Source organism: Anthonomus grandis, chromosome 18 (genome assembly GCF_022605725.1).
Source record: "Anthonomus grandis grandis chromosome 18, icAntGran1.3, whole genome shotgun sequence".
In the NCBI taxonomy this organism is placed as follows: domain Eukaryota; kingdom Metazoa; phylum Arthropoda; class Insecta; order Coleoptera; family Curculionidae; genus Anthonomus; species Anthonomus grandis.
Genome location: NC_065563.1, coordinates 11,471,417 through 11,498,269, shown reverse-complemented (window position 1 = coordinate 11,498,269; position 26,853 = coordinate 11,471,417). Strand labels below are relative to the sequence as shown.

Genomic DNA, 26,853 nt, shown 5'->3' with positions numbered 1-26,853 from the left:
AAAACCCTTTTTTCTTTCTCTTCGCGCTAATCAGGAAAGAGACACCGCTAGTAGAAAGGTAATCTCAATCAGTTGCTTTCAGTGACAGTGTGTGATTTTTTTTTTAACTGATACGAAACTTATATAGGACGACGAACGTCACTCGGAGAGGTCCCATAGGCCGGCCCCGGAACCCGAACATTTTGGCGAGGAGGAAGAGGAGGGCGATTATTCCGATGCGGACGACTTTATCGTGGACGATGACGGGAAACCGATCGCCAAAAAGAAGAAGAGGCCGATATTCACGGATGCGGCCCTGCAGGAGGCTCAGGAGACTTTTGGGGTCGATTTTGACTATGACGAGTTCTCCAAATATGACGATGAATATGATGAGGACGAGGAGGATGAAGAAGATGAATATGAGGAGGGTAAGGGTCGTCACTTTAAAAAGCAAATTGTTTAAGTCGCAATTTTACAGGAGAGACAAAAAACTGTGAGAATTGAAAAAAAAACGAAAATTATTTACTTTCTTTTAGTTTATTTAATTTTTCAATATCCACTAGATGTTTCTGTCAATGATGCTGTAACAAAAAATGGTCAGTATTTTTATTTGGAAGGGACATAGGCAATTTGACAGTTAGGGAAATCAAACACTATTTTAATAAATTAAACAAAAAGTTTGCAGTATACTGTTAATATAATCACATAGGAAAAGAATAACTATTAGTAATAAATATACAGGGTGTCCATTTAATATCGCGGTGCTCGATTGCGGCTAAATCTTGAAAAAACATTTAATAGGGGGAATGTTAATTGAGTTAGAAAGGCTACTTTTCAAAACTAGTTTGGTTGATACAGGGTGTCCCAAAAAAGTGTGATATATAATTTGAACTTTTTCTTAAATGGAACCACCTATATTTTTTTTCCGAAATGGGAGTCTTATTTGACGCTCTCTTTAACCCTAAAATACGACGTTGCTTACTTATTTATTTATTTATTAATATTTTATTTATTATTTATTACAAGTTCAGGTTGCGAACAGTACACAAGTACCAAAAAAGCATCCACTGTGTATATATAACAAACTTATGATAGGTTTACCAAACATTGTCTTAAATTTACATGTTACGTGTGTAGATACAATCAAAAAGAAAAGGGAAATTTAGATGAGTACACTATTGAGATTAAATAGAGCGTAAACTGTTACAAGTTCTGAATTAAATAAACAAAAATAAAATTATTCTATCTTTTTTAAAAAATAGGTTTTTAATTGGCGTTTGTAGGATCCTATCGGCGTTCCAAAAATATCCGAATTCAGAAAATTGTTGTAAAAATTAAAAACAGTTTGAATTCTAGAAAGTGGAGAGTTCTGTCCTACGTTGGTTCGATAAAAATCGGCTGCAAACAAGTCTCGGTTTCTTGCATTTTGCCTTGGTATCCGTATATTAATGTGAGATAGAAGATAATGTAAATCGACGTGACAATTTACTATTTTATAAAGCGTAAAAAGATCTGTGATATTTCTTCTGTATTCAAGAGTTAAAAATTTAAATTTGGCTCGTATAATGGTATAATTATGGTTGTATATTGGCATATTGGTCTTAAATCCTAGATATTTTAGAAACCTATTTTGTACCCGCTCTAGGCGCGTCATGTCTACATTGTACTTCGGATTCCATATTACTGAGGCAAAAGAAAGTTTACTGAGGACAAAAGCATTATATAAGGAGATAATTGAATTTGGGTTTTTAAAATCCGTTGAATTTATTTTTATGAAACCAGCCATCTTATTGGACTCGCATATCACTCGCTCAATGTGAGATTTAAAAGTCCATTTTTCATCCAGGATTACTCCCAGATCTCTAATCTGTACAACTCGTTTCAGATTACTGCTATTTATAGAGTAAGGCGATATTATTTTGGTAGTATTTTTTGTAAAAGAAATACAAAAGCACTTTGCAGAATTTAGAAAGAGACGATTTTTCTGACAGTATTGTTCAAGGCGCAAAAGGTCTTGTTGGATTTTGAGGCAGTCATCCATGGTCTCGATTTTTAAGTAGATTTTCAAATCATCTGCAAAAAGTAATATTTTACAGTGTTTAAAACATTTTTTTATTGAATTTATATATATTATAAAAAACAACGGACCCAGGTGACTGCCTTGCGGTACACCTGATGTTATGTCAAACCACTCGGATTTATGGCCATCAATAGTTACTCTACTTTTTCTACCTGTATTGTAGGAACAGGATAATCTAATTATTGCAGGATCAACATCGACTTCTTCAAGCCTTTGTATTAATATTTCAGGATCAATTTTGTCGAATGCTTTACTGAAGTCGGTATATATCACATCCACTTGACCTTTGTTATCTATTGTTTTAGTGACAAATTCTGAAAAGCATAGTAGATTTGTTTCAAGAGATCTTTTAGGGTAAAAACCATGCTGTTCTTGAATAATTCTATGTTTTACTCTCGGAAAAATTGTGTCGTACATAATTTTTTCCAGGATTTTGCCAAAAATGCATAACTTGCTAATGGGCCGATAGTTTGTCACGTCTTCCCTATCACCATTTTTAAAAATTGGTGAAATTTCGCTTAATTTCCATTTTTGAGGAAAAATTCCTGATCTTAACGACTTATTGAATATAATGATTGAAAATTTCCTTACATTGTTAATAAATAAATTTATTAACAATGTAAGGAAATTTTGACGAAAATCGATGTATCATTTATATCTTAATATTTACCAACGACGTTTTCTATCTTTTTGAAAAATATATGTAGAGTCCTTGGCTCAGTTCATTTTATCTTTAGAAATTCCAAAATTCAGTAACACGATTTGATAGAGCATTTTGTTATCTTCAATTTGATACCAACAAGTTTGCCTTTATCTCTAACCGTTTTCTTAAAATTTGTTCTTAACTTATTGAGCTCCGCGTGGGTATTTCGAGTTTGCTTTCTGGGACCACATGCCCACCGGTGGGCACATCGCATCGCTTATTCAGGGACCGCGTGCTCACCCGTGAGCATGGATTACATTGATTCTGCTTAAACCAAACGACAGTCTGGTCCCAGGATAAGCCGAAAAATATATTGGGTTGGGCAGTTTGGATAGTTTAGGTATTTAGTTTATAAGAGTAGAAAAAAACAACATTTGAGTTAATATACCATGGTATATTACCTTAAAACAGAAAAAATACTCTTAAAACTTAAAAATAAATTGTCATAAAAAAACGGTCGTTTTCATATGTAACCAAAACTTAAAATACCATAAAAATGACTAATCTAAATATAATAAAACTTATTAAAACGACCTAACGTTTGACGAAATACACACTGCCACAAAGAAACTGCTGACACTAAAGTTTGAAGCCAAATGTTTTTGGAAGCAAGTAATGCAAAGGGGAATATTACACGGTACACAAATTGTATTGACCTTTTTCGCATTTTTTTGGGCGTACGCAGCATTGTGAGCCATTGACATGGTGCTGTAGCGTTTAGTGCATCTCTTTCGAGTAACTCGTTTTTGGCCTTCCACTTCCTTTAACGTGCAGCGTTGCGTTCTTGGACGAGAAACCTTATTAAGTTTTTCGTCATTTTTAATGAGACATGAAACTACTACCTCTTTTTTGAAAGTGGTGATGCTGATTTTTTTCTTGTTTATTTTATTGTAAAGATGTAACGCGTTTACTATTGTTGTAGCAGTAATGAGATGAAACACTAGGCGTTTTTACCATTTTGAAGTTTGCCTTAGAAAAGGCGCGTATGCTGACATTTGATCCGACAAGTCGATAAAGGTCTTGCCCTGATTATAGTCAACAATTACCTTCGGTTTAATAACTTCCTTTCCTTTCTTTGCTAAAGTAACGGTAGAATCATCAGATGACGTCTCTCTCATCCTTCCACTTCAGGACTACAGTTTTGTCATTATCTTGACGAGCTACAATTCCACCTCGATTCAACTTTTCCTTAATTACTTTCTGAGGATTACCTTTGCGGTTTGCTCTAATTGTACCAACTAAATGCGTTTTTCGGTCAATCAGTCTTGGATAATGATACGCTCGTGTACCAGTTGTCAGTGTAAAGTGTGCGGCCACTGTCCAAAAGACCTTCCATCAATTCCATGACTATCTTTTCACAAACTGCAAATTCACTTGATTTTTCTTTGCCGGTATATACTTTGAAATCCCAGGTGTATCCTCTAGATACACACAACTTGAAAAGTTTTATACCGTAGCGGTGTCGCTTATTGGGTTATATATTGTCTGAAATAAATGCGTCCTCGAAATGGGGCGTTACTTTCGTCGATACAACTGTCTTTTTCGGGCATGTAGGAGGACTTAAATTTCTTTTGCAGCATGTCAAGAAATTCGGATATTTTGTAAAGTCGGTCATCAGAGGGTCTGTCCTTCTCATTGTCACTTACATGGAACATGCCCAAAATACCTTTAAATCTGTTTCTACTTATAATTGTGGGTATGCGATTTTGGTACAACGATTTGGTTGACCAATAATCCCGTAACTGAGGCATTGGAAGAAGGCCCATCCATAATATAATGCCAAAAAATTTTCGCATTTCCACGGGATTGGTATCGACCCATTTCGGCACCTTGGCCTTCCGGTTTGGATTTGCTATTGCCGCAGCAATTCGCTGTGAAGCAAACCTATTGGTTTCAGTCACAAATAGAATAATCATCTCATCGTCGATAAAATAGTTAAAGAATTCAGTGGGTTCTTTCCCTGCAACTAACAGCTAGAACAACACCAACATTCTGAGGGCTTTCACTGAAAGACAGTCGGTCTCCTTGAACGTGACCCCATTTTTGCTTAGTAGTTAAAGTCGCTAGAGGTACGTTATCGTCTAGATCTTCGTCTTCGGATAATAATATGGCAGAATTATCTGAATTATTACCGGATAAATCGTTATCGGATGATAGATCACTTTCAACAGGAATAAAATCTTTATCTACGAGCGAATCATCTGAAAATCCGATAATTTCGTCTTCTATTATATCTCTTGACTCGTCGTCGGACAGATTCTCCAGCTCCTTTGCCAACTCCTGATCCGATAGATATTTCTTAGCCATATTTGCTTAACTCTGAAACAAAAAAACACATTAAAGCTAGTGTCCACGGGTGGGCATTCGGTCCCAAAATGTAAAATAGCACTCTGGGACCACGTGCCCACCCGTGGGTCACCGCAAAAAAAATTACAAAAACAGCCAAAAGTCGACAGAGTATTGATCCACAAACAACATAAACTGTAAAAAAATAACTATTAACTGAAAATTTGGTCCCTGGAAGTAAAATCCAAATGCCCACCGGTGGGCACGCGGGGCTCAACGTGTTAAAGGAAGAATGCCATTTTTTCATAGGCATTACAAACTTTATTTTTACTTAAAAATGATTAGAGCATACTGAAAGCGTAGAGTACAAAAAACGAAACTAGAACAAAAACAGTTTCTAAATAAAGAAATCAAATTGACAGTCGGTTGTAGAAAATCCGGAAATTAGAGTAAGGGAAATAAGTAAGGACTTACAAATCCAGAAATCGTCCGTAGGAAAAAATAAATAATAATAAAATATACTGTAATCTACAACTAAATAAATTAAATAACGAAAACAATAAGTTTTCTTACAGACCTTTAACACGAATTAATGTATATATTGCTAGAAACAGTTTAATTTTTTTTTTAATAATAAGCCACTTATGCCACTTGTTTTATAAATGTTCGTCAGAGCCAATAAATCAAACACCGGACTATTACGTCAACACGTATAATGCTTAAAGTGTTACAAAAGACACCGGATTATAATAAGTTGCAAACAATACTTATTTTAATTTAATTTTAATTAATTAATACTACGTCTAAAGTCTTTACGAAAACCAAACCGAACCGCCCCCCGGGTCGATACGTGATCTCCCAAAACATCCGTCGTTCAAGTGTGTCCGGTCCCCCTCTCTTGCCCTGCATTTCTTCTCGCCGAATCCAAAAATGCCGATGGGGTACTTTTGAGAAAACCCAGCGGCGGCGATTGATTTTATGTGTTTTTTTTTTTTAGATGTACTCTAACAATATGATAATTTTCAGATTGATCTAGAAAGTGCACCCTGGCATCATATTTATGATACTGAAGATATTGATAAAAAGTTTCTGTCCTTGGATTACTGATAATATAAAAATAATGAAGCAACACAAAAATCGGGCTTTAATGCGCTTTCGAAAAACAAGAAATTTGGCACATTCGAGTAAGCAGATAAGAAATTTTACCAGCACTGCCATAAGTAATGAAAAAAAAAGGATTATTTAAATTATTAAATTGCACTACTCGAGTCAAATGCAAGGAGCTTTATAAGTTGAATATAATAAATTACAAATCTAAACAAATTCCCAAACATCTAAAAAAAGTCGATGAACTACTAATGACTGGTTCAGTCGTTTAACTTCTAATATTACTCCTCTAATCAGAAGTTTCCCCCATTATTTTCTTTTACACCAGTCGATGAAAATTTAGTATAAAATTTAATTATTAAACTTAAATCTAAGGCGTTTAGGCCTGATAATTTAAACACAACATTAGTAATTCTTTTTTGTCCATTTATAATACCATTTATCACCCATATTATAAATACCTGTTTGTTAAAATCCTACTTTCCAAAATCTTGGAAGTCTGCTTTTATTTTGCCATTAATGTTAAAATGAATTAATAATTAATATTAATATATAATATTATTAATTTTTTTTAAATTTATTTACGTGTTCACCGTTTTTCCCTTATTATAACACCAAATATGCATTCATAACCTCTACAAATAAATCGAGATCGGCAAAATTTGTATTGATTTTAACGAAGTACGGCGAAATTCGTTTTATAAAAATTTAGCGAGAAAAATAAATCAATGTTTGTAGGAATCTGCCACGTTGTAGGCAACGATATCTGTTGCCTGCCACTAGAGGGTACCAAAAACCCAATTTTGAAAAAAAAAATGAACTTAGGCAATTTGCTTATTAGTGTGACGACATGCTTAGACGGAAAAAATTAAATGCCACCAATTGCTAAACGATTTAGTTATTGTATTTTCTTAACCCTGATTATGTCCAAATCGTAAAAAGAATTATATGGGGCATCATATATAAGCTCCTAATAGTAAATTCAAATTAAATTCGAATACGTTGATTTATGTTTTTGATCATTTTACTGAACAATGCTTAACTTATAAAACTTAAATTTTTATAAAAATATTTGTTTGTTGTTAGATGAAGAGGGTGAGAGGAGACGTCGTCAAAAGAAGGCCGCAAAGAAGAGGCCCACCAAAAAATCCATTTTTGAAATTTACGAACCTTCCGAGCTTAAAAGGTTAAAAAAAAACCTCCCTTTCCCTCACACACTTCTTATACTAAATAGTCTTTTTTTAGGGGCTTTTTTACTGACTTGGACAACGAAATTCGAAGTACAGACGTGCCGGAGAGGATGCAATTACGCGACGTACCGTTAACTTCGGTACCGGACGATTCCACCGAGTTGGACGACGAAGCGGAGTGGATCTATAAACAGGCGTTTTGCAAAAACACCGTGTCAAACATGGATGCCAATCTTACACAGGTTAGAAAGAAGCATAATTTCCCGTTAAATACCTTTCAAAAAATGTGTGATTTTTTTTGTTTGCTTAGGAAGCCCGAGAAAAGCAGCGTAAAGGCCCACAAACGATCGGCAAAATCCGTAAAGCGTTGGACTTTATGCGCAATCAACAGTTGGAGGTTCCTTTCATAGCGTTTTATAGGAAAGAATATGTACAGCCCGAACTGAACATCAACGATCTTTGGAAGGTTTATAAGTACGACGCCAAATGGTGCCAATTGAAGTCGAGAAAGGAGAATTTACTGAACTTATTCGAGAAAATGAGATCTTATCAGATGGATCAGGTTATGAAGGATCCCGATGCTCCTCTGCCTGATAATGTTAGGTAAGTCATTGTTTTACAAATTTGGGTCTAACTCACACAACTGTTGAGTTACAAGTATTGTTCGGTAGGAATAGCTTCGACTTTAAGTGAAAACCGCTTTAGAACGCCTCGAAGAATTTTCAAGTAAATTATGGATAAAAATAATTTTAGGCATAGCTCAACTAAAACAGCTGTAGCTCAGTGAATTTTGCACCTAAAAATGATTTTTTGGCGTCCTCAGGGAACCCCTTATAATTCCCTAAAAAAAATCTGTCAATAACTTTTTGAGTAATCCTCAAAAGTGCCTTTAAGAACTGTTAAGATCTTAAGCTTAAAATTCCATCTTTAGCCTGGCCAAGGTCCAGTTCTCGTAAATCTGAGTTTAACTTAGAAAGTTCGTGAGAAACCAGAATTCTTCTTGTTTCTTAGGAATTGCCTCAATTTTAAGTGAAAACTGCTTTAAAATGCCTGGAATATTTTCCAATTTATCATGAAGTAAAATGTATATGTATAGAAATAATACCAGGCAAAGCCCAACTAAAACAGCTGTAGCACAGCTAATTTTGCACCTAAAAGAGAATTTTGGCAAGAAGTGCATCTTCAGAGAACCCCTGATAATTCCCTAAAAGAAATATGAAAATCCCTCAATACATTTTTGACTTATCCTCAAAAGTGTATGCATTAGTTAAATCTTGGAATTTAATTTTCTATTTTAGGTTTGCCTAGGTCTAACTCTAAAATTCCTTTAACTTTGAGCGAAAAGTCGAAAACCTTATTAAATTGCCTGGAATAGTTTTATAGTTAATCGATAAAAATACAATTTGTATAAATAGAAATAATATACCAGGCACATCTCAACTAAATTAATACGATATACCAAATCAATCCTTAAGTATCCCTTTATACTCTCCTAAAAGAACTTTTGAGTGCCACCCAATAATATTCCAGGATAATGAAGGACAGTGACATAGACCGACTGAAAAACGTCCAAACCGCCGAGGAACTGAACGACGTGCATAACCATTTTATTCTATACTACGCGCACGATTTACCCGCGATGCACGCGGCCTGGAGAATCAAGGAGAAAGAAAGGTGAAGTGATTCAAGTTTCAATTAAAACAACTTTAAGAAATTAATTTATTAAAGGAAAAAGCAACTGAAACGCGAGGCCCGCTTAAAAGCGTTAGCAGAAGCCGAAGAGGGGGCCGAAGTACCCGAAGAAACCCCCGAGGACGAGGAGGAAGACGACATGGAGCCCGATACGATCAAATACGCCAACAGGTCGGGGTCGTACTCGCTGTGCAGCAGGGCGGGACTTGATTCCCTAGCCAAGCGTTTCGGTACGATTTTTTTCGCAATCGTTCGAAACCGACGTAATCTGTGGTTTGTTTGATATTAGGTTTAACTCCGGAACGTTTCGCGGAAAACTTACGGGACAACTATCAGAAACACGAAGTGGACCAGGAACTGACCGAACCGGTTGAGGTGGCCAAACAATACGTTTGCCCCAAGTTTTCTACTGCGGATGAAGTTTTACAGGTGAGAAACCTTCTTTTAAAAAAATTCAAGCACACCTTCCATACTATAGGCTAAATGATTTTAACTCTTTAAGGCACAAGATTTTTCCCCGTTTCTAGTCCCATGTTGCACAGATACTAAAAGTTCTGATTTTTTAAATTTTCTCAATCATAATTGAACTAATTCATAAAAATTTAAAGATTCTTATAAATTTTTTTTTAAATGAAATGTCAGTTTGACAGATATTTGGTGGTACGAAATGTGTACCACCGTGCAACTTGAACTAAGGCTAGGAGACAATTATGAAAAATAAAAAATCGATTATTTTACAGAAAACCAGAAGTATTTTACTAATTGATAATCAAAATTAACAATATCTACTTTGTTTTGTGATATTCTTGAAAACAGTCTTTAGATTTGCCTAAGCATAACGGAACTTTACACACTACAAGACCATTCAGTACGAACCTGGTGGATTCTGGTACTACATCTGGCACATCTTCGTCTTGTAGTCCTTACCGGCTGATGATCTGATGACGTGAAACGCACTTCGTCTGGTACTACTCTTTTTATTTTCTTGAAAGCTTCCGATTGCGTTTCATGATCCGCACTAATTTGGACGTATCGTTTTGCCAATAATCCATCAACAACTCTTTGACGAAAATCTTTTAGGGGTAACCTTTTTAGACCTCTTAGTCGATAGTGAACGAATTGACGACGCAACAATCAATGAAATGGAAAAAAATTCTCATCCACCATTTTTTACTTTTACGATCTAGCTCATAAGATGATTTCATTTGGTCGAAACGGTCCACAAAGTTCATGTTACTATTGTAGTCCACCAGCGCTATAGGACAAGGAACAGGGATTTTACTACCATCCTTTTGTTTTCGTTGCACGGAGCTTTTTACCGTTGGATCATGATAATTGGTCAAAATATTTTTTTTTGCGTCTTTGTCTTTCCATTTAATCAAACTGATCCCATCAGAACTTATTGAATAATCATATTCACCTTGCTTCAAAAGTTTATCTTCAGTAATTTTTGGAAGATGTTTTCTGTTCGACTGAACTGTACCACATGCATGAATGCCCCGTTCTTTGAGAATTTTCAATAACATATACGAGCTGAACAAGTTATCGAAGAAAAGCAGGTGATTTTTTTGTTGGAGATCCTCGGTAAGTCTAAGTATTACCTTTTCTCCTAACGAATGTTCCACGTAGTCATCGATTTTACCGGTATAAATATCAAAGTCATATAAATATGCATTTGAGTCTATTTCTTGGAATATAGAGGAGGTGCTCTCATTTTATAGGTTTTTTCGGCATATATTGTACTATATATTGTACTTCAACGTACTTCGCCGCTTAAATTTTACCATTGATTCATCGATTGCGATGTTTTTTGTACAATCATAATATTTTTTAAAATTCTCCTTAATTTTATCTATAAAGGGCCTAACTTTACACAGTTTATCGAATTCTATATCCCCTTTTTTGGCATTACGCTATTGGCATTGAGGTGAACGTGGCTAAGCAACCAACCGAATCTATTTACAGCCATAAACTGGGAAATGTAATTATTGTGCATGTCTTCGTCCACACTCCAATAGTCTCTATAACTAGGTAGTGGTTTGATTCCCATGAGAATATTAAGACCAAGGCAAACCTTCATTTCTTTTGTATTTGTAGGATTATATTTTTTGTTATTTTTTTGAAACTCTTGTTCAGCATAGAGTTTTGTTTGAAAAACAATGTCTTCTATAAGCTCCTGCTAAACTTATAAACAGATTAAAAAAAAAGTAAGGTGACAACAGGTGATTGATATTCGGACTCTTCTGAAATAATTGATTCCTGATCACTTGGAACTTTATCTATCATTTCTAATTCGTCGTAGAACTCTTTTTCAGTCATATCGACCAATTTTAAGTCCATAGGATATTTACTGCTGCCAGCGAAAGCCATAGCCTGAAAAAAGAAAATACCCTTATTGCATAGTGGTACAAATTAGGAACTCATTAAAATTATGTTTTTTTCAAACCATAATTCTTCATATTTATTACATTTATGTTTTTTACATAAATATATACATCATAAAACGCAAATAAAATACAGAATAATCCGAAATGTTTACCTTATCAAAATAAAAACAACACTAAATATTTATAAACAAAAACACGTGCTTCTTGCAACATCTAATGCGTTTGACCAGTCAAGACAGGAAATATTTATGGAGTATAGTAAAAATCCGTATCCATGTTCATTAAATATGTGGTAGGAATATGTAGTACAGAATACATGTCGTTGTGCCGAACAGGAAAATGAAGTTGAAAGGTGTTTTTTTTTTTTGTACCACCATGCATCTTTTAGCTATTTATTTGTGGTACGATTTATGTACCACGCTGCCGAAAAGAGTTAAACATAACGTATATAAAATAAAATACAGTTGGTATTTTTAGTACGCAACATCGGGTTTTACTTGTTAAATATTTTTATCAAATCAACACATATGTGTGTGCCTGTTAGAAATGTAGAAAAGGAAATATCAATAAAAAAGCAATTGGATTTTAAAACCTCTAATACATAACAACATTAAATGGGAAAAATATATTAAAACATAAAATAAACAAATATTTATAACTAAATGTGTTAAGAATAAATGTATTTTTAATTTTTAATTTTAAGGGTCTGTATAGCTCGAGAGGTTGTTTTAATTTTTAGGCAGCCAAGTACATGGTGGCCCTCCAAATAGCCCGAGAACCGTTAATCCGTAAGTGCGTGAGGGAAGTGTACTACGAACGCGCCCGCCTCAGTGTAACCCCGACGAAAAAGGGCCAAAAGGTGATCGACGAGGCGCACAACTGTTACTCGATGAAATATTTGAAAAACAAACCGGTCAGGGACCTCACTGGGGATCAATTCTTGAAGTTGACCTTAGCCGAGGAGGAGCAGCTGATTAAACTGAAATTCAGCGACAATATCGACGGTAAGTGTGTATGTGATTATATCAACTTATTAAAATATAATAGGAGGGGTACGAAATAAAACGACGCAGATTGTTTTATCTTCTATTAAGGAACTAACGTTTATATTAATACCATTCAAATTTAAGAGAGGCCGATGGTAATAAATTACGGTGTCGAATTACAATTTTCGCTTCGATTTATTTGATATATTTAACGCAACTAAAAATGAATCTCTCTTCTCTATTTAGGGCACACCTCGAACTCGTACATAGACGAGGTGAAACAACTTTACATCCGGGACGAGTTCAGTAAAAACGTGCAAGAATGGAACAAATTGAGGGCGGAATGCGTCGAGAGGGCGTTAACCCGTTGCGTTATCCCCGATTTACAGGCGGAAATCAAGAGGGTTTTACTGGCCGAGGCCAAGGAGTTCGTTTTGCGGGCCTGCTGCCGGAAATTGTATAATTGGATCAAGATCGCGCCCTATCAGGTGGAGATCGCCGAGGAGGACGAGGAGGAGTGGGACGCCAGCAAGGGTCAGTGAACAGTTTCTCGAATTAATCTCTCTGAAGGACGATTATGAGCACCATAAAACTCACGTAATGCCCAATGTGTTTCTCGTATAGAACCATGTCTTTCAAAATAAATTTGAACAATTTGAAAACGTTGCTCCGGCGTGAGTCTGTTCATGATGAATTGCCAAACCAAACTAATCTAAAAATAACCCAGAACTGTCAGGTCGGCTGTCATAAAAAACAGTGTTGCCAAATAAAAGTTCTCCGCCTCTCAAACACCCTTTTGATATTTTGGGTAAAGGTTTAATAATAGCTTTTTTCCAAATTTCAGGATAGTTGTTATTCTGAAGCATACAGGAATTATACTCTATTTCAGAAGTGTGTAGAGCAATAAAACCTCATTAGGTATGCAAAAGTGGTACCTGGTGATCCACCAATATTTTATGCCACTACCTTAGTTGGGTATTAGTTTCAATGTAAAATTCTTTCTTTTCGTTGATTGCAGGTAGTGCCACCCGGTTTTGGGTCAATTTATGAGTTTTGCCCATTGTTACCCACTGATAAACATTGAAAACGGTTCGCCAAAGGCGTGCAACTGGGACTTGTTTTTTACCTTATAATTAATGTACTTAAATGCTATTTTATTTTAGAAAGTTACTTTTGTTTAAATGGAATAATAGGAAGAGTAAAACAGTTGAAAATGTCACTTTTGGATCTGGCACTTTTTGAACAGTGTATAACAATTTTAAATTATAATAGATCGTAGTCTTCTTCGTCATCTGACGAACTGTCATCACCTCTTGACATTATAATTAAAGGATCGACTGTCTGATCGATGAGGTTGTCAAGATCCCACATTTTGTCCTCTTGCTTAATTACATGCTGGACTGCTTTTCGCCAATTCTCTGGTGTCGCTTCCGTAATGGCTTGATCAAACAGTAGCTTAACATCTTTCATTTTAAAAGTCGTGTCTTGTCTTGCTACAAATCCTTTTACCTGCGCCCATATCAGTTCTATAGGATTTAGTTCGCAATGATATGGCGGTAAGCGCAGTACAGTTATATTATATGTTTCGGCTATATCTTCCACGGCATATTTCATGAAACGAGTTTTGTGTAAGTTTGCTATTGCCAGCAGTTCTTTTTTTATCAAATTTGCTTCAAACGCAATACCTTTTGCAGTCAGCCAATCGATAATTTCTTGCTTTCTCCAACTTGAAGTTGGCGTCTTCTCTATTCGCCGTGAATGATAGCTTGCGTTATCCATAACCACCACCGAATTAGCCGGAAGAAATTTTATCATTTCACCAAAATAGTCCTCGAAAACGTCTGAGTTCATGTCTTTATGGTAATCTCCTGTGCGAGTCGACTCAAAGGTTAGCAGACCTTCTTTTAAAAATCCCTCTTCGCTTCCAATATGTGTGATTATAAGTCTTTTTCCTTTTCCCTAAGGTACTTTAATACCCGTAGACAGGCCTTCTATGAAAGCTTGGCGAGCACTGGTTATATTTTTGTCTTGCCACATTTTTTGGACTATATAACCTTCGTTAATCCACGTCTCATTAAGATAAAAAACTTTCTTTTGCTCCCTGCGGTACTGCTTGATACTTCTCAAGTATTGTCGTCTCCAACAAACAATTTCGTCGCTCTCCAGTAAAAGTGCTTTGCGGTTATGCTTTTCCCAGGCAAAATCCATATTTTTTAAAGTTTTCCATAAAAGTTTTCTACTTATCAACGGAATACTGTCATCTCGGCCAAGCTCCATTAAAATTTTGTCTAGGGTGGGTATTTCCTTTTTAAAATAAAAAGAGTGAACTTTTCTGCGAATTATACATTTAGCATTTTCATCAAGGACTTTTGTAGGTCGTCCTGGCTTTTGCTTGGGAGATTCCACTTGACCTGCTACTTTTCTTTCCCGCAACAATTTGAAAATGGTGGACTTTCCAATTCCACTCATTCGAGAACATTTTTCAACAATTTCTTGCACAGTAAATCTAGGGTAATCGTGTTTTATGCAATCATGTACATTTAAAATAATAACTTTTTCACTCAGCGATAGTGGAGAATTTTTAGTACATCTTTTCGTTGGACTGAATACCTCCATTTTTTAAATATTGGGATAATAATATTGTGATTACACTACAGCGTAGCAGTGACTACTAACGTTTAAAATATGATTTAAAAGTATTTATAGTCTGTATACAGTGCGAACGTAAAGGTTGGAATAAATTCATTTAAAATTCAGGGGTATGTTCAAAAAAAAAACGCTCGGACATGTCGATTTTTATTTTTAACTGCGGGTTTTCTTACTATAATTTTATGTATACAGGGTGGCCCAAAAATAAGTTACGGTCATCAACGTAATTTTTTTAAATGTAAACACCTATTTTTTATTTTAGATTTAGGTTCTACATCAAATTCTAAGTTAATTTCATGTACCATGTCCTATACCTAAACTCGACCGTTGACGATTGAACACAATAAAAGGCTATTTTTGGAAGAGTTATTTATATCAAGCAACCTATCAGTTATTGTTTGGTTATTTACATTTGTGGTTGGTGTTTTTGATTGTTAACTTGTCACAATTTGTTGACATCAAATAATTTTGAGTGAATTTAGTTTGATTTAGATGCCTAAGCAAAGTTTTGCTTGTGTTAAGTTTATCAAAAGATAAAATTAAAATTTCAAAAAATGGTACGTCTTAGTGAGCGAGAGCGAATAGAGATTTTGATGATGATTGGTTATGGAAACAGGATGCGCACTCAGATGGAAGTCTGTGAAATTGATCATGCCAAGTATCCTGATAGGCCACGTATATCTCAAAGTACTGTCAGTAAAATAGAACAGAAATATCGGGATTTGGGTCATGTCAGGGATAATTATACGAAAGGTCGGTCAAGTATATCAGAAGAGAAGCAACTAAATGTTTTGCTGGCAGTTGAAGAAGATTGCCATAAAACGACTCGCAATATTGCGTTAGAAAATCAGATATCCCAGACATCCGTCGTTAAGGATTTAGGTATAAATAAATGGCACCCTTACAAATTTCAATTGGTTCATAAACTAAATGAAGATGACCCAGATAGGCGTTTAGAATTTTGTGAGAGACTTATGGACTTGTGCCATGCTAATCCACAATTTTCAAAAAAAATTGTATTTTCTGATGAGGCAACGTTTTGTCTTTATGGTAGTGTAAACCGGCAAAAGTGCCGATATTGGGCTACTGAAAATCCGCACTGGATGATGGAGTGCCACAGCCAAGTCCCTCAAAAAGTAAATGTTTGGGCGGGGGTGATTGAAAACAGGGTTATAGGGCCCTTTTTCTTTGCAGGATACTTGAATGGTGAGAGGTATTTAGAGTTTTTAGAAAATGACTTGGTTCCATGCCTTGCCCCTTTATACCCCGATCCAGAAGACCCGGATATATTAGATAATTCCTTATGGTATCAGCAAGATGGAGCTCCAGCCCATTACACTCGTCCCGTGCGCCAGTACCTGGATACCGTTTTCGCTGGACGTTGGATTAGTCGGAGGGGTGCAATTGAATGGCCGGCCAGATCGCCGGATCTGACTCCTTTAGATTTTTTTTTGTGGGGGTATCTTAAGTCCAAAGTTTATATTAATCGGTCAAACAACATTGAAGACTTAAAAATTAGAATAACGGAAGAAATAAGATTGATAGAACCTTCTGTTATCGATAACGTTTTACAAGAATTTCAGCATCGACTGGGATATTGCCAAGAGGTTCGTGGCAGCCAATTTCAACACTTGATAAATTAATTAACATATTTTTATGTATTCTTGCTTGATATAAATAACTCTTCCAAAAATAGCCTTTTATTGTGTTCAATCGTCAACGGTCGAGTTTAGGTATAGGACATGGTACATGAAATGTACTTAGAATTTGATGTAGAACCTAAATAAAAAATAGGTGTTTACATTTAAAAAAATTACCTTGATGACCGTAACTTATTTTTGGGCCACCCTGTATACATAAAATTATAGTAAGAAAACCTGCAGTTAAAAATAAAAATCGACCTGTCCGAGCGTTTTTTTTTTTAACATACCCCTGAATTTTAAATGAATTTATTCCAACCTTTACGTTCGCACTGTATATTACCTGACCCCATTTTTGCATGTTACAAAGCGTTAAAAGATAGGTACCTATACAAAAGGATTAAAAGTATTTATTTAGTATTTAATCTCTTTCAAAATAAAGGCATTTAATCCGTGAAAATTAAATTCATAAATATTATAAGTACCTGCGCCTATGAACTTACCACGAAATGTAGCCAAACAGAACGGAATTCCCCAGTTTATTGCTCTATACACTTCTGAAATAGAGTATAATTATATTTAAGAGAGGTTTTAGACAAAACGGCGAACATAAAATTAAATATTTTATTTGAAATACCTCATAATTTCTTAGTATTTTACATATTATAATTTTAGGTATCAGAGTCATGGGTCTGGCCTACGTCCCCGACTATTCCCAGTCCGCCTTTTGCTGTATAGCGGCCGCAGACGGCGACGTGACCGACTATCTCCGTCTCCCTCACATCTTAAAACGGAAAAACAGCTGGCGCCAAGAAGAGAAAATGCTAAAAGAGGCGGACCTGACCGCCCTGAGGAACTTCATTTACACGAAACGGCCGCACGTGATCGCCATCGGGGGCGAATCCCGGGAGGCCCTGATGATCGCCGACGACCTGCGCGGCATCGTCAACGAACTGGTCGAGTCCGAACAGTTTCCCGCCATAAAAGTCGAAATTATCGATAATCAACTGGCGAAGATTTACGCGAACTCGAATAAAGGCGTGGCGGATTTCCGGGATTATCCGGAACTTTTAAGGCAGGCCATTTCATTGGCGAGAAAGATGCAAGATCCCCTAATCGAGTACTCGCAGTTGTGCAACGGAGACGAGGAGATATTGAGTCTGCGATACCATCCGTTGCAAGAGCAGATAAGCAAGGAGGAACTGCTGGAAGCCCTTTGTTTGGAGTTCGTGAATCGAACCAACGAGGTGGGCGTCGACGTCAATTTGGCGGTACAACAGGCGCACAAAAGTCACTTGATTCAATTCATATGCGGCCTGGGGCCCCGGAAGGGACAGGCGCTCCTCAAGGTACTCAAGCAGACCAATCAGCGTTTGGAAAATCGGACGCAATTGGTCACGTCGTGCCATATGGGCCCCAAAGTATTTATCAACTGTTCCGGGTTTATTAAGGTAAGGATTCATGTAAAGTTGTTTCGGAGAAAACTATTGATTTTTCGGATATTGATACTTAAATTCATTGAAGGGAGGTTATGACACTTTTTGTATCACATCTCTATCTCTTACAGCAAAGACATTTTGATTTTTCTCAAAAACTATTGATTTCGCAAATATTTTTATTGATTGGACCACATGCCACTTTTAGAATCACATCTCCAATAGCAAAGAAATTATGATGATTTTTGAAAATCACCCAATAAGCAACCAAGTGAAATTATGATGTTATATTTAAGATCGACACGAACAGTTTGGGCGACAGCACGGAGGCTTATGTGGAAATCTTGGACGGGTCCAGGGTGCATCCGGAAACGTACGAGTGGGCGCGGAAAATGGCGGTGGACGCCCTGGAGTACGAGGACGAGGGCGCGAATCCCGCGGGTGCCCTCGAGGAAATCCTGGACGCCCCCGAGAGGCTGAAAGATCTTGATTTGGACGCTTTTGCCGTCGAATTAGAGAGGCAACGTACGTATTTATGAAAATGTTCAAAAAATTGTCAGTGATTTATTTATAAATTCAATGAAAACAGGCACAAATGACATCGAAGTACAATAGTCTTTAAAAAAAAAACGAAAAATGTATAGAAACTCCCTTATTGTGATTCGCGAACATTTTTCTGGAAAATAGTAATGTTTACATAAACTGTGGAGTGTGGTGCAACGTATTGACAATGAAATAGATATAGATGCATTAAAATAGAACAAGATAAACTAAGTACGTACACTCATAATTTACAAAAAAAAGATCATAACAATGATTTATATGACATTTCCACAACATTATTTTTCTCTTGATTTCGTTTTTGTATTTTTTTAATTCATTGTTTTACAAAAGATTCAAATATATTGCGTTTTAATTTGAAGAATTTAAATTAATAATTATTATAATAAGAAATGAATGAAATAACTACCGTTGTGCATAATCTGTTGTTTGAACAAAATAATTTCTTTGCATGAATGATGTAAAAAAAAACAAATTCTGCCAAACTCATTTATGAAAAATAACTAAAGTTGCCTAAAGAGTTCCTGCCTAAACCTACTTTTAAAACTCCCAACTAATAAATTAAATTCATTAATTTCAAATATATGCTATATAAAAATCCTTTTTTAAAAGACACTTTATTATCCCAGGGAATTGTACAAATAAGCTTCGTTTTCGTTAAGCTCATAAATATCACTACGGACGGCTACATTTATATTTAATACTGTTATTTAAAAAAAACTGAGTGCAATATTGTACCTAGAAAGTCAATTAAGTGAAACACAAGAATACTACCTTGTGCAGTTTTTAGCCTCAATTGTCTCTAAATATGTCCCATAAACGCTATCAGCTAAGTTGAAATGTGATAACGCTAGTGCATCACACAGTTCAACTTTTGTTTTCCTTTCTAAAGAATATCTGTGGGGAATATCTTTTGCCTCTTTTTGATTGATTTAGTTTGGAAACTTAAATATTGTCGTGTGCTAATGTTTGCTGATGATGTGAAGCTATTTAGGCTTATCACATCACTTTTTGATGCTGTGCTCCTGCAAAAAGACCTTAATTTGTTCTTTGATTGGTGTCACTTGAATAGAATCTCCCTTAATATCAATAAGTGCCATAAGATTACTTTTTCTAAGCAAAGAAACCCTATTGTTTTCTTTATAAAATAAATAATGTAGCAATTGGGGTCAAAACAGAGGTTTCTGCCTTAGGAATATTTATTGACTCCAGGTTGTCTTTTAAAAGTCACATCAATCAGGTGATTGGCAGGGCAGTGAAAATGCTGGGTTTTATTTAACGGTCTACAACTGATTTGTCTTTGTTTACTTTTAAATTACTTTATTGCTGTCTTGTTAGGCCCATCTTGGAGTATGGCTCAATTGTGTGGTCCCCGTCATATAACTGGTACATTGAGCAGATTGAAAAAACTCAAAATAAATTTTAGAGGGTGGCTGCTTTTAGATGTGGTTACAGGAGTATTACTATCAGTGGGTCAGGGATAACCTGAACTTACCCACATTAGAGTCACGAAGAACATTACTCACAAAGGTTTTAAATGCTACTATAGATTGTCCCGAGTTATTGTCTCTTTTTAAACTTCTGGGTGCCTTCCAGATTGAATAGACAATCAGAAATATTTTCAGTCCCATTCCACCATACCAATTATGGTATTAATGAGCCAATTACACGAATGGCTCGAAGTGCTAATGGTCTGTCAGGACAGATAAACTTTTTTGACTCTAGGATTACATCTTTTAAGGGGCAGTTAAAGAATATTATTTCATAGGGGCTTTAATTAATTAACTCATCTACACCTTTCATTGATTTATAGATAGTTTTGTATCTGAATATATATGTTTGTATGGGTATGCTATGTAACACTTTTGTAAATGGATTCCGTAAATAAATAAATAAATAAAAAGGGATTTTAAGGCTGAGTAAGACTTTTTAATAGAGGATGTATCACCAAATTTAAGTTTATTATCAATCATTGACGTTAAGTTCTTTGAAGAGTCTTTGAAAGAGATATTACACTGCCCAATGGTAAGACTTAATTCATTATAGAAATGATTTCTTGAATTTTTTCCCTCCAGAAAAGACCACCGACTTTAAGGGATTTAATTTTAGTAAATGATCCTTAGATACTGCGTACGCGAGTTTGAAGATCTAAATTACGTCTAAAATTTGCCTCGGCAACATCCTCCGCCTAAATAAGTATGTCTACAGATGTACAGATGTCTATAATGTAATGACGATAAGGCCATGCAATGGTCTTCCCTCATACCCAACGGAAATGTTTAAAAACAGATGTTCCTACTTTAATCTGCATCAAGGTGTAAAATGTTTTACCTGATTAAAAATTTGTCAAGTGATAAAGTATCTAAACAATTATTGTGTGAAAATCTTTTTTATTCACTTGATGTATTTTAGAACCACATATCGAGGAGATTCTTAACTTACGCCTGTTTTAAATTAGTTGTGTGGAGTCAATTTTTATGGTGATTATGTAGGTGGGTACTCACAAATATAAATTGTTTGACTTCTACATACACGACATCTTCTTCGGGAGTCAGTCTTACTGATTACATGTCCAGACTGATCAACCCTCACTTCACTGGGTGGTTCTAATGGAAGGGGTCTAGCGACAAAGTTCCTAATAAGGTATTAAAATTCAGTTGTGACATTTTATTGTGATTCACCGTGTTGTAGAGTTTCCAGGAATTGACAAGAGTACTGTCTATTTTATTTTTAAATAGTGGCCCCCACCATTGCTTACCCATCACACCAATTCTATAATTTGCCACGCCATTATCATGCAAATCTACTCCTCCCATGTATTTATTATATCTTGAAATTACAGCTGGTTGTGGGATTGACACTTCTTTTTTCGATTTTCTATTATATCTTTTAGCAGAAGTAAGAGGTACTTATTGCCGTGACAATAGAATTATCGTTCCATTTTACCAATGAAATTTGTGTGGATTCATCAAATTGGGAATCATAGGTGCCTCCTTCTTTTTTTGAAATGACTTTATTATCAACCAAAGGACAATGACTGGTTCTGTTTTCGCGAATCGTTCCTGTGGACAAATAGCCTTTGGTTTTCAAAAGAGATAAGAGCTCGTAGGATGAAAAAAAATTATCAAAAAAGACGTTATGAGTTTGCGGATTTTTCACAATTAACAAAAGTTCAACAACTACAGTCGCACCAAGTCCAATAGCACAGTTCTTCTCTGCTGCTCCCGCATACGGAGTAAACTTGTAGAGTATCCACTCGAAGAACAAATGCATTAAAGTTTGAAACCAAAACGCACAGGCTTGCCTTTTATAAACATCATCTTACAAGAATGGCGTCCAAAATAAGGAACCATTTGCTCATCAATAGATAAGTTGAATGAAAAAATGCCAAACTGTAAGAATTTTTCATTCGTTGTATCAAAAAAAGGGCGGAGTTTTGTGTACTTGTCTCCTTTATCCACTCAAGTCTAGATTTCGCTTAATCGATCTGAACTTATTCCTATTTATGCAGTCTCTGACAATATGCATAGTTTTGTCCTCATCTAAAGACCAATACATATCTGTCTGGGGTAAGCTGTGATATCCAGACAAAATTAGGATCCCAAGAAAATTCAACAGTTCTTCTCGTGATAGATGAAACTCGTGTCTGTTATTGTCCTGTGCGTATTTTTCTGAAAACTGGATAATCAAACCCATAAGATACTCATCGACAAATTTGAAAAAAATGTCCAACGGTGACAAACCCTCCAATTCGCCTCTAAGTTCTTGAATGCGTTCCTCTTCTTTGAATAAAGGTAAATTCTTGTGTATGAATAATCCAGATCTTCAAGTCGGGTTGTAACTTACCGCTTTTTTTTCTAGGATTTTTCGGCGTTTTGTTGCCAAATCTTCTTCGTCAGATTCATCGTAAATCTCGTCTCGAACGGTGTGAATCTCGAAAGTTCCCGCTATATCTCCATTCTGGCTATTTTTGATATTTTCCGGGTCCTCTGAAAATTCTTCCTCGTCTGTGAGTTGATCTATCTCGGGTGGAATGTAGACGGCGTCGACTTAATCTAAAAATTACAAATTACTGTTGTGTGTATAATATTGTATGTATAATTAAAAAAAAGCGAAGAAAAAGTACAAGAAATACTTACCAACTTCATTTTCAAGCTCATTTACAACCTCCTCTAACTCTAACTCCTTTTGTGTAAGAAATTTTCTAATTTTTTTCAACAAACAACTCTTCTTACAAATATCACGCACTCGATTAGATGCAGACTCAGACTAAATATTGCATAAATAAAACATATAATAATATTATAGTAGTCTACTGCCCTAAAAAACTTGTCTAGACACACGTAGGAGTGTTAGGAGTGTAAGTAGTGTTAAAAAAATACAAAACTTTGAAAATTAAAACATTAAATACGAGTATACAATTTTTAAAAATGTGCGGCCATTATAAGAAAAAATCCGGCTTTTTAAAAAAATCGTACAAGAAAGCAAATGAAAAAAATGGTTCAAATTTAATTCTGTCCCTTTTGTCAATGGTACCAGCCCATATTTCAGGCGAAAAAAGCACTATTTTTTTGTAAATAAATTGTGTTTTACGTAAGTCCATTTTCTTCTTCTTTTCAATTTTTTGAGCGTGTGAAATAGTAATTTCTAAATTGATTTTTGCTATAAGTGACGTAACACCCAATAAAATAAGTAACTCATTATGAATTCGTCACAATAATACAGATTTTAATTATTATTAATAATAATTACATGCATCTTACAGATTTCGGTAACAAAAGTATAACCCTATACGACATCCGTGCGGAACTAAACTGCCGCTACAAAGACTTAAGGGTACCGTACAAATCGGCTAATCCGGAGGAACTGTTCGATATGCTCACGAAAGAATCCCCGGAAACGTTTTACATCGGGAAACTGGTGCAGGCGACGGTGATCGGTATCGCCCGAAGGAAACCGCAGGGGGAACAACTGGACTCGGCCAATCCGGTGCGTAACGACGAAACCGGCCTGTGGCAGTGTCCGTTCTGTCTGAAAAACGATTTTCCCGAATTGTCCGACGTGTGGAACCACTTTGACGCGGGCGCGTGTCCCGGACAAGCGACCGGGGTCAAACTGCGACTGGACAACGGAATTTCCGGGTACATTTACATTAAGAATTTGAGCGATAAACCGGTGTCCAATCCCGAGGAAAGAGTGGGTATCGGACAGCTGATACATTGTCGGATAATGAAGATCGACGTCGAGAGGTTTTCGGTCGATTGTACGTCAAAGTCGAGCGATTTGGTTGATAAGAAGGGCGAGTGGAGGCCACCGAGGGATCCGTATTACGATCGGGAGCAAGAGGATAAGGATACAAGGTATAATATTTTGTTTTTTTTTTTCGTTTTATGTTATTATAGGTTATATTGTTACGTTTTAAAACTGACGGTTATACAGGGTGTCTCACGACGAATAGACGCGATCGATATCTCGGAAACTAATTTTTTTCAAAAATTTGGCGACATGGCACAGTCGATGGAGGCCACACAACTAAAATATTTTGACGGTTCTGACTTTTCCGGTTATACCGGGAGTAGCTGAAATTAAAGCAATGGTGTGATTCCAATCAACTTTGCTTAAATATGTCAAAGTCCCACATTATTGGTTTCAATTTTCAAGCTGAGAGTCTTGATTTTGGTGAGAACGCATTGGACATGGTAGACAATTCTGCATTTCTTGGTTTAGTAATTGATAAAGATTTAAAGTTTTCTGACCATATAACAAAGTTAAATAAAAAACTTGCTTCTGGCTGCTTCTCTGTTAGGGCAACTGTTCATGAACTAGGGAGAGATGTTGCTCGTGATGTGTACTTTGCTTTGTTCGAGTCGCATTTAAGGTATGCTCTTCCATTTTGGGGTGCATGTTCAAATTATCTGTTTCAGTCTGTTTTTGTGCTGCAAAAGAGGGCTGTCAGAAGTTTATTTAGGACCCATTCTAGAATGCATTGTGGTAATCTTTTCAAAGAGAGCCGTATTTTGACCCTACCATCATTATTTATTTTGGAAACTGCATGTTTAATATTCAAAAATAAGAACAGTTTTCCAATCCGACATCACAGTTATCCTACCAGACAGATTAATAATATTCCCCTTCCTATTCCTCATTTTACATCTATCAAAGATTCATTTATATATCGCGGTTTAATGATTTATAATCACATTAGCGTGGAATTAAGAAGTGTTCAGTCTTTGCGCCAGTTTCGTTGTAAACTGAAGTCATATTTGCTTCTAAAAGCCTTTTATTCGATTGAAGACTTTTTTAAGGCTGAGGATGTTGTGTAGTAGATGCTAAGCTTTTAATCTGTTAATTTTAATTTTGAACATACCTTTATATGTCCCTTTATCTCTGCTACCTTTGTCTACATGCATGTATTTTATTTTATAAAGATTTTGTTTGTAACATTTTCTCTTGCATTTTTTTTTTTTTAGGCATTTTATATGTTGTATAAATTTTTTATATTTGTTTTGTAAAATCTGATTTGATTGTATTTATTTTCTGAAGCTTTGTCAATAAAATTCGTGTACATGTACCAAATTTTCGACAATAAAGTACTTGAAAAAAAAAAAGTGTAATTTAATGATTCGATCATTTTTGATAGCACAAAAAACATTAAACTGTCAGACTTCTTGATAATTTCGTGATCTCACAGTAAATGTGAATGGGGTTCACAAGTAAATGGGGATCAGTTTGAACACTTGATACATTAATAAGAGTTTTCACATTTTATAACATTTTATCCTCCATTTTAATTTAATTTGTAAATAGACGTAATTACTTGCTTTCTTGTTGGTTAAATGTAAATATTTCTGAAACAGTTGAGTTTTGAGATAAGGTATGTTATACGAAACTTGCTTGGAATTTCGCCTTTATCCATTTAAAAAAATGACTGATGACGTCATATCTTTTTTTTTGTTCCACCCTGTATACAAAAATTTATGTGAAATAATGCGCAACTTAAAATAAAAATCGACGGGTCCGAGCGTTTTCTCAAAAAAATCATGTCTCTGATTTTTATCGAATTTATGAGGAACTTTAGGTGGTCACTGTACATATATTATACGTTAAGGAAAGGCTTAATTACTTGCCAATACACTTATTATTTCAACGATTTCTTACTTTTCTTGTAGGTTTGGTTGAATTTCCCCTTTTTCCTTGTATCTTCTTTATGCACCAATATCCAATAAGTGGGAGACACTAAATAAACATTTCCTTATTCCAGAGCCGAAGCGGAAAAAAAGAAAGACAAACAGCGACAAACGTACATAAAACGCGTCATCGTTCATCCGGCCTTCCATAATATTTCTTATGCGGAAGCGGAGAAACTGATGGCCAACATGGACCAAGGAGAAGTAATAATAAGACCCTCCAGTAAAGGGGTGGACCATCTGACCATCACTTGGAAAGTAGCGGACAACATCTTCCAGCACATCGACATCCGGGAAGAAGGTAAAACCAACGCGTTCTCTTTGGGGAAATCTTTGTGGATTGGCAACGAGGAATTCGAGGATCTGGATGAAATTATCGCGAGGCACGTTAATCCTATGGCCTCGTACGCCAGGGATTTGTTATATTTCCGGTGAGACATATACACGTTTATTCAACCCCCTTCTCTCTTTTATCATCGAATATTTCAGATACTACAAAGATACCGGCGGAGGCCTCAAAGACAAAGCCGAGGAATTCATCAAAGAGGAAAAAAAGAAAAACCCCTCCAAGATCCACTATATCGTGAGCGCGGCCAAGTCGCTGCCCGGCAAGTTCCTTCTCTCTTATTTGCCGCGGAACAAAGTGAGACACGAGTACATCACCGTCACCCCGGAAGGGTTTCGGTTTAGGCAGCAGATGTTCGACTCGGTTACGTCGGTGTTCAAGTGGTTCAAGGAACATTTTAGGGACCCGATACCGGGCGGTACCCCCAGTACGCCCAGGATGGGCGGCACTACTAGAGGAACACCTTATCAAGGTAAACGTGATGTGAAGAAGGGTGTGCCAGAAGAGCCGCGACAGTTTGTAAAGTTTTTGGTTTACCAGAGACGTGTTGTTGAATATTGGGTTTTTTAAGTGATTTTTCGAGAAATCTAAAACCTTTGCGTTGATTGCCGGGGATTTGAAAAA

At 35.9% G+C, this 26,853-nt stretch overlaps 1 protein-coding gene across 2 annotated transcripts in view; it reads left to right on the top strand.

The window, feature by feature from the left end:
* The window catches only part of LOC126746750 (transcription elongation factor SPT6), a 42,289-nt gene that overhangs the window by 4,617 nt on the left and 10,819 nt on the right, over window positions 1–26,853 (top strand). For both annotated transcript variants that reach the window (XR_007663973.1, XM_050455085.1), the window contains exons 5-18: window positions 128–407; window positions 7,242–7,341; window positions 7,401–7,587; window positions 7,656–7,948; window positions 8,876–9,019; window positions 9,074–9,267; window positions 9,327–9,466; window positions 12,164–12,428; window positions 12,657–12,944; window positions 17,375–18,150; window positions 18,432–18,660; window positions 23,462–24,056; window positions 25,958–26,314; window positions 26,373–26,701. Coding sequence is in view for 1 of the 2 variants with exons in the window: in XM_050455085.1 (XP_050311042.1) it covers window positions 128–407; window positions 7,242–7,341; window positions 7,401–7,587; window positions 7,656–7,948; window positions 8,876–9,019; window positions 9,074–9,267; window positions 9,327–9,466; window positions 12,164–12,428; window positions 12,657–12,944; window positions 17,375–18,150; window positions 18,432–18,660; window positions 23,462–24,056; window positions 25,958–26,314; window positions 26,373–26,701 (4,177 nt within the window). In the remaining variant the exon portion in view is untranslated. The remainder of the gene's footprint in view (window positions 1–127; window positions 408–7,241; window positions 7,342–7,400; window positions 7,588–7,655; window positions 7,949–8,875; window positions 9,020–9,073; window positions 9,268–9,326; window positions 9,467–12,163; window positions 12,429–12,656; window positions 12,945–17,374; window positions 18,151–18,431; window positions 18,661–23,461; window positions 24,057–25,957; window positions 26,315–26,372; window positions 26,702–26,853) is intronic.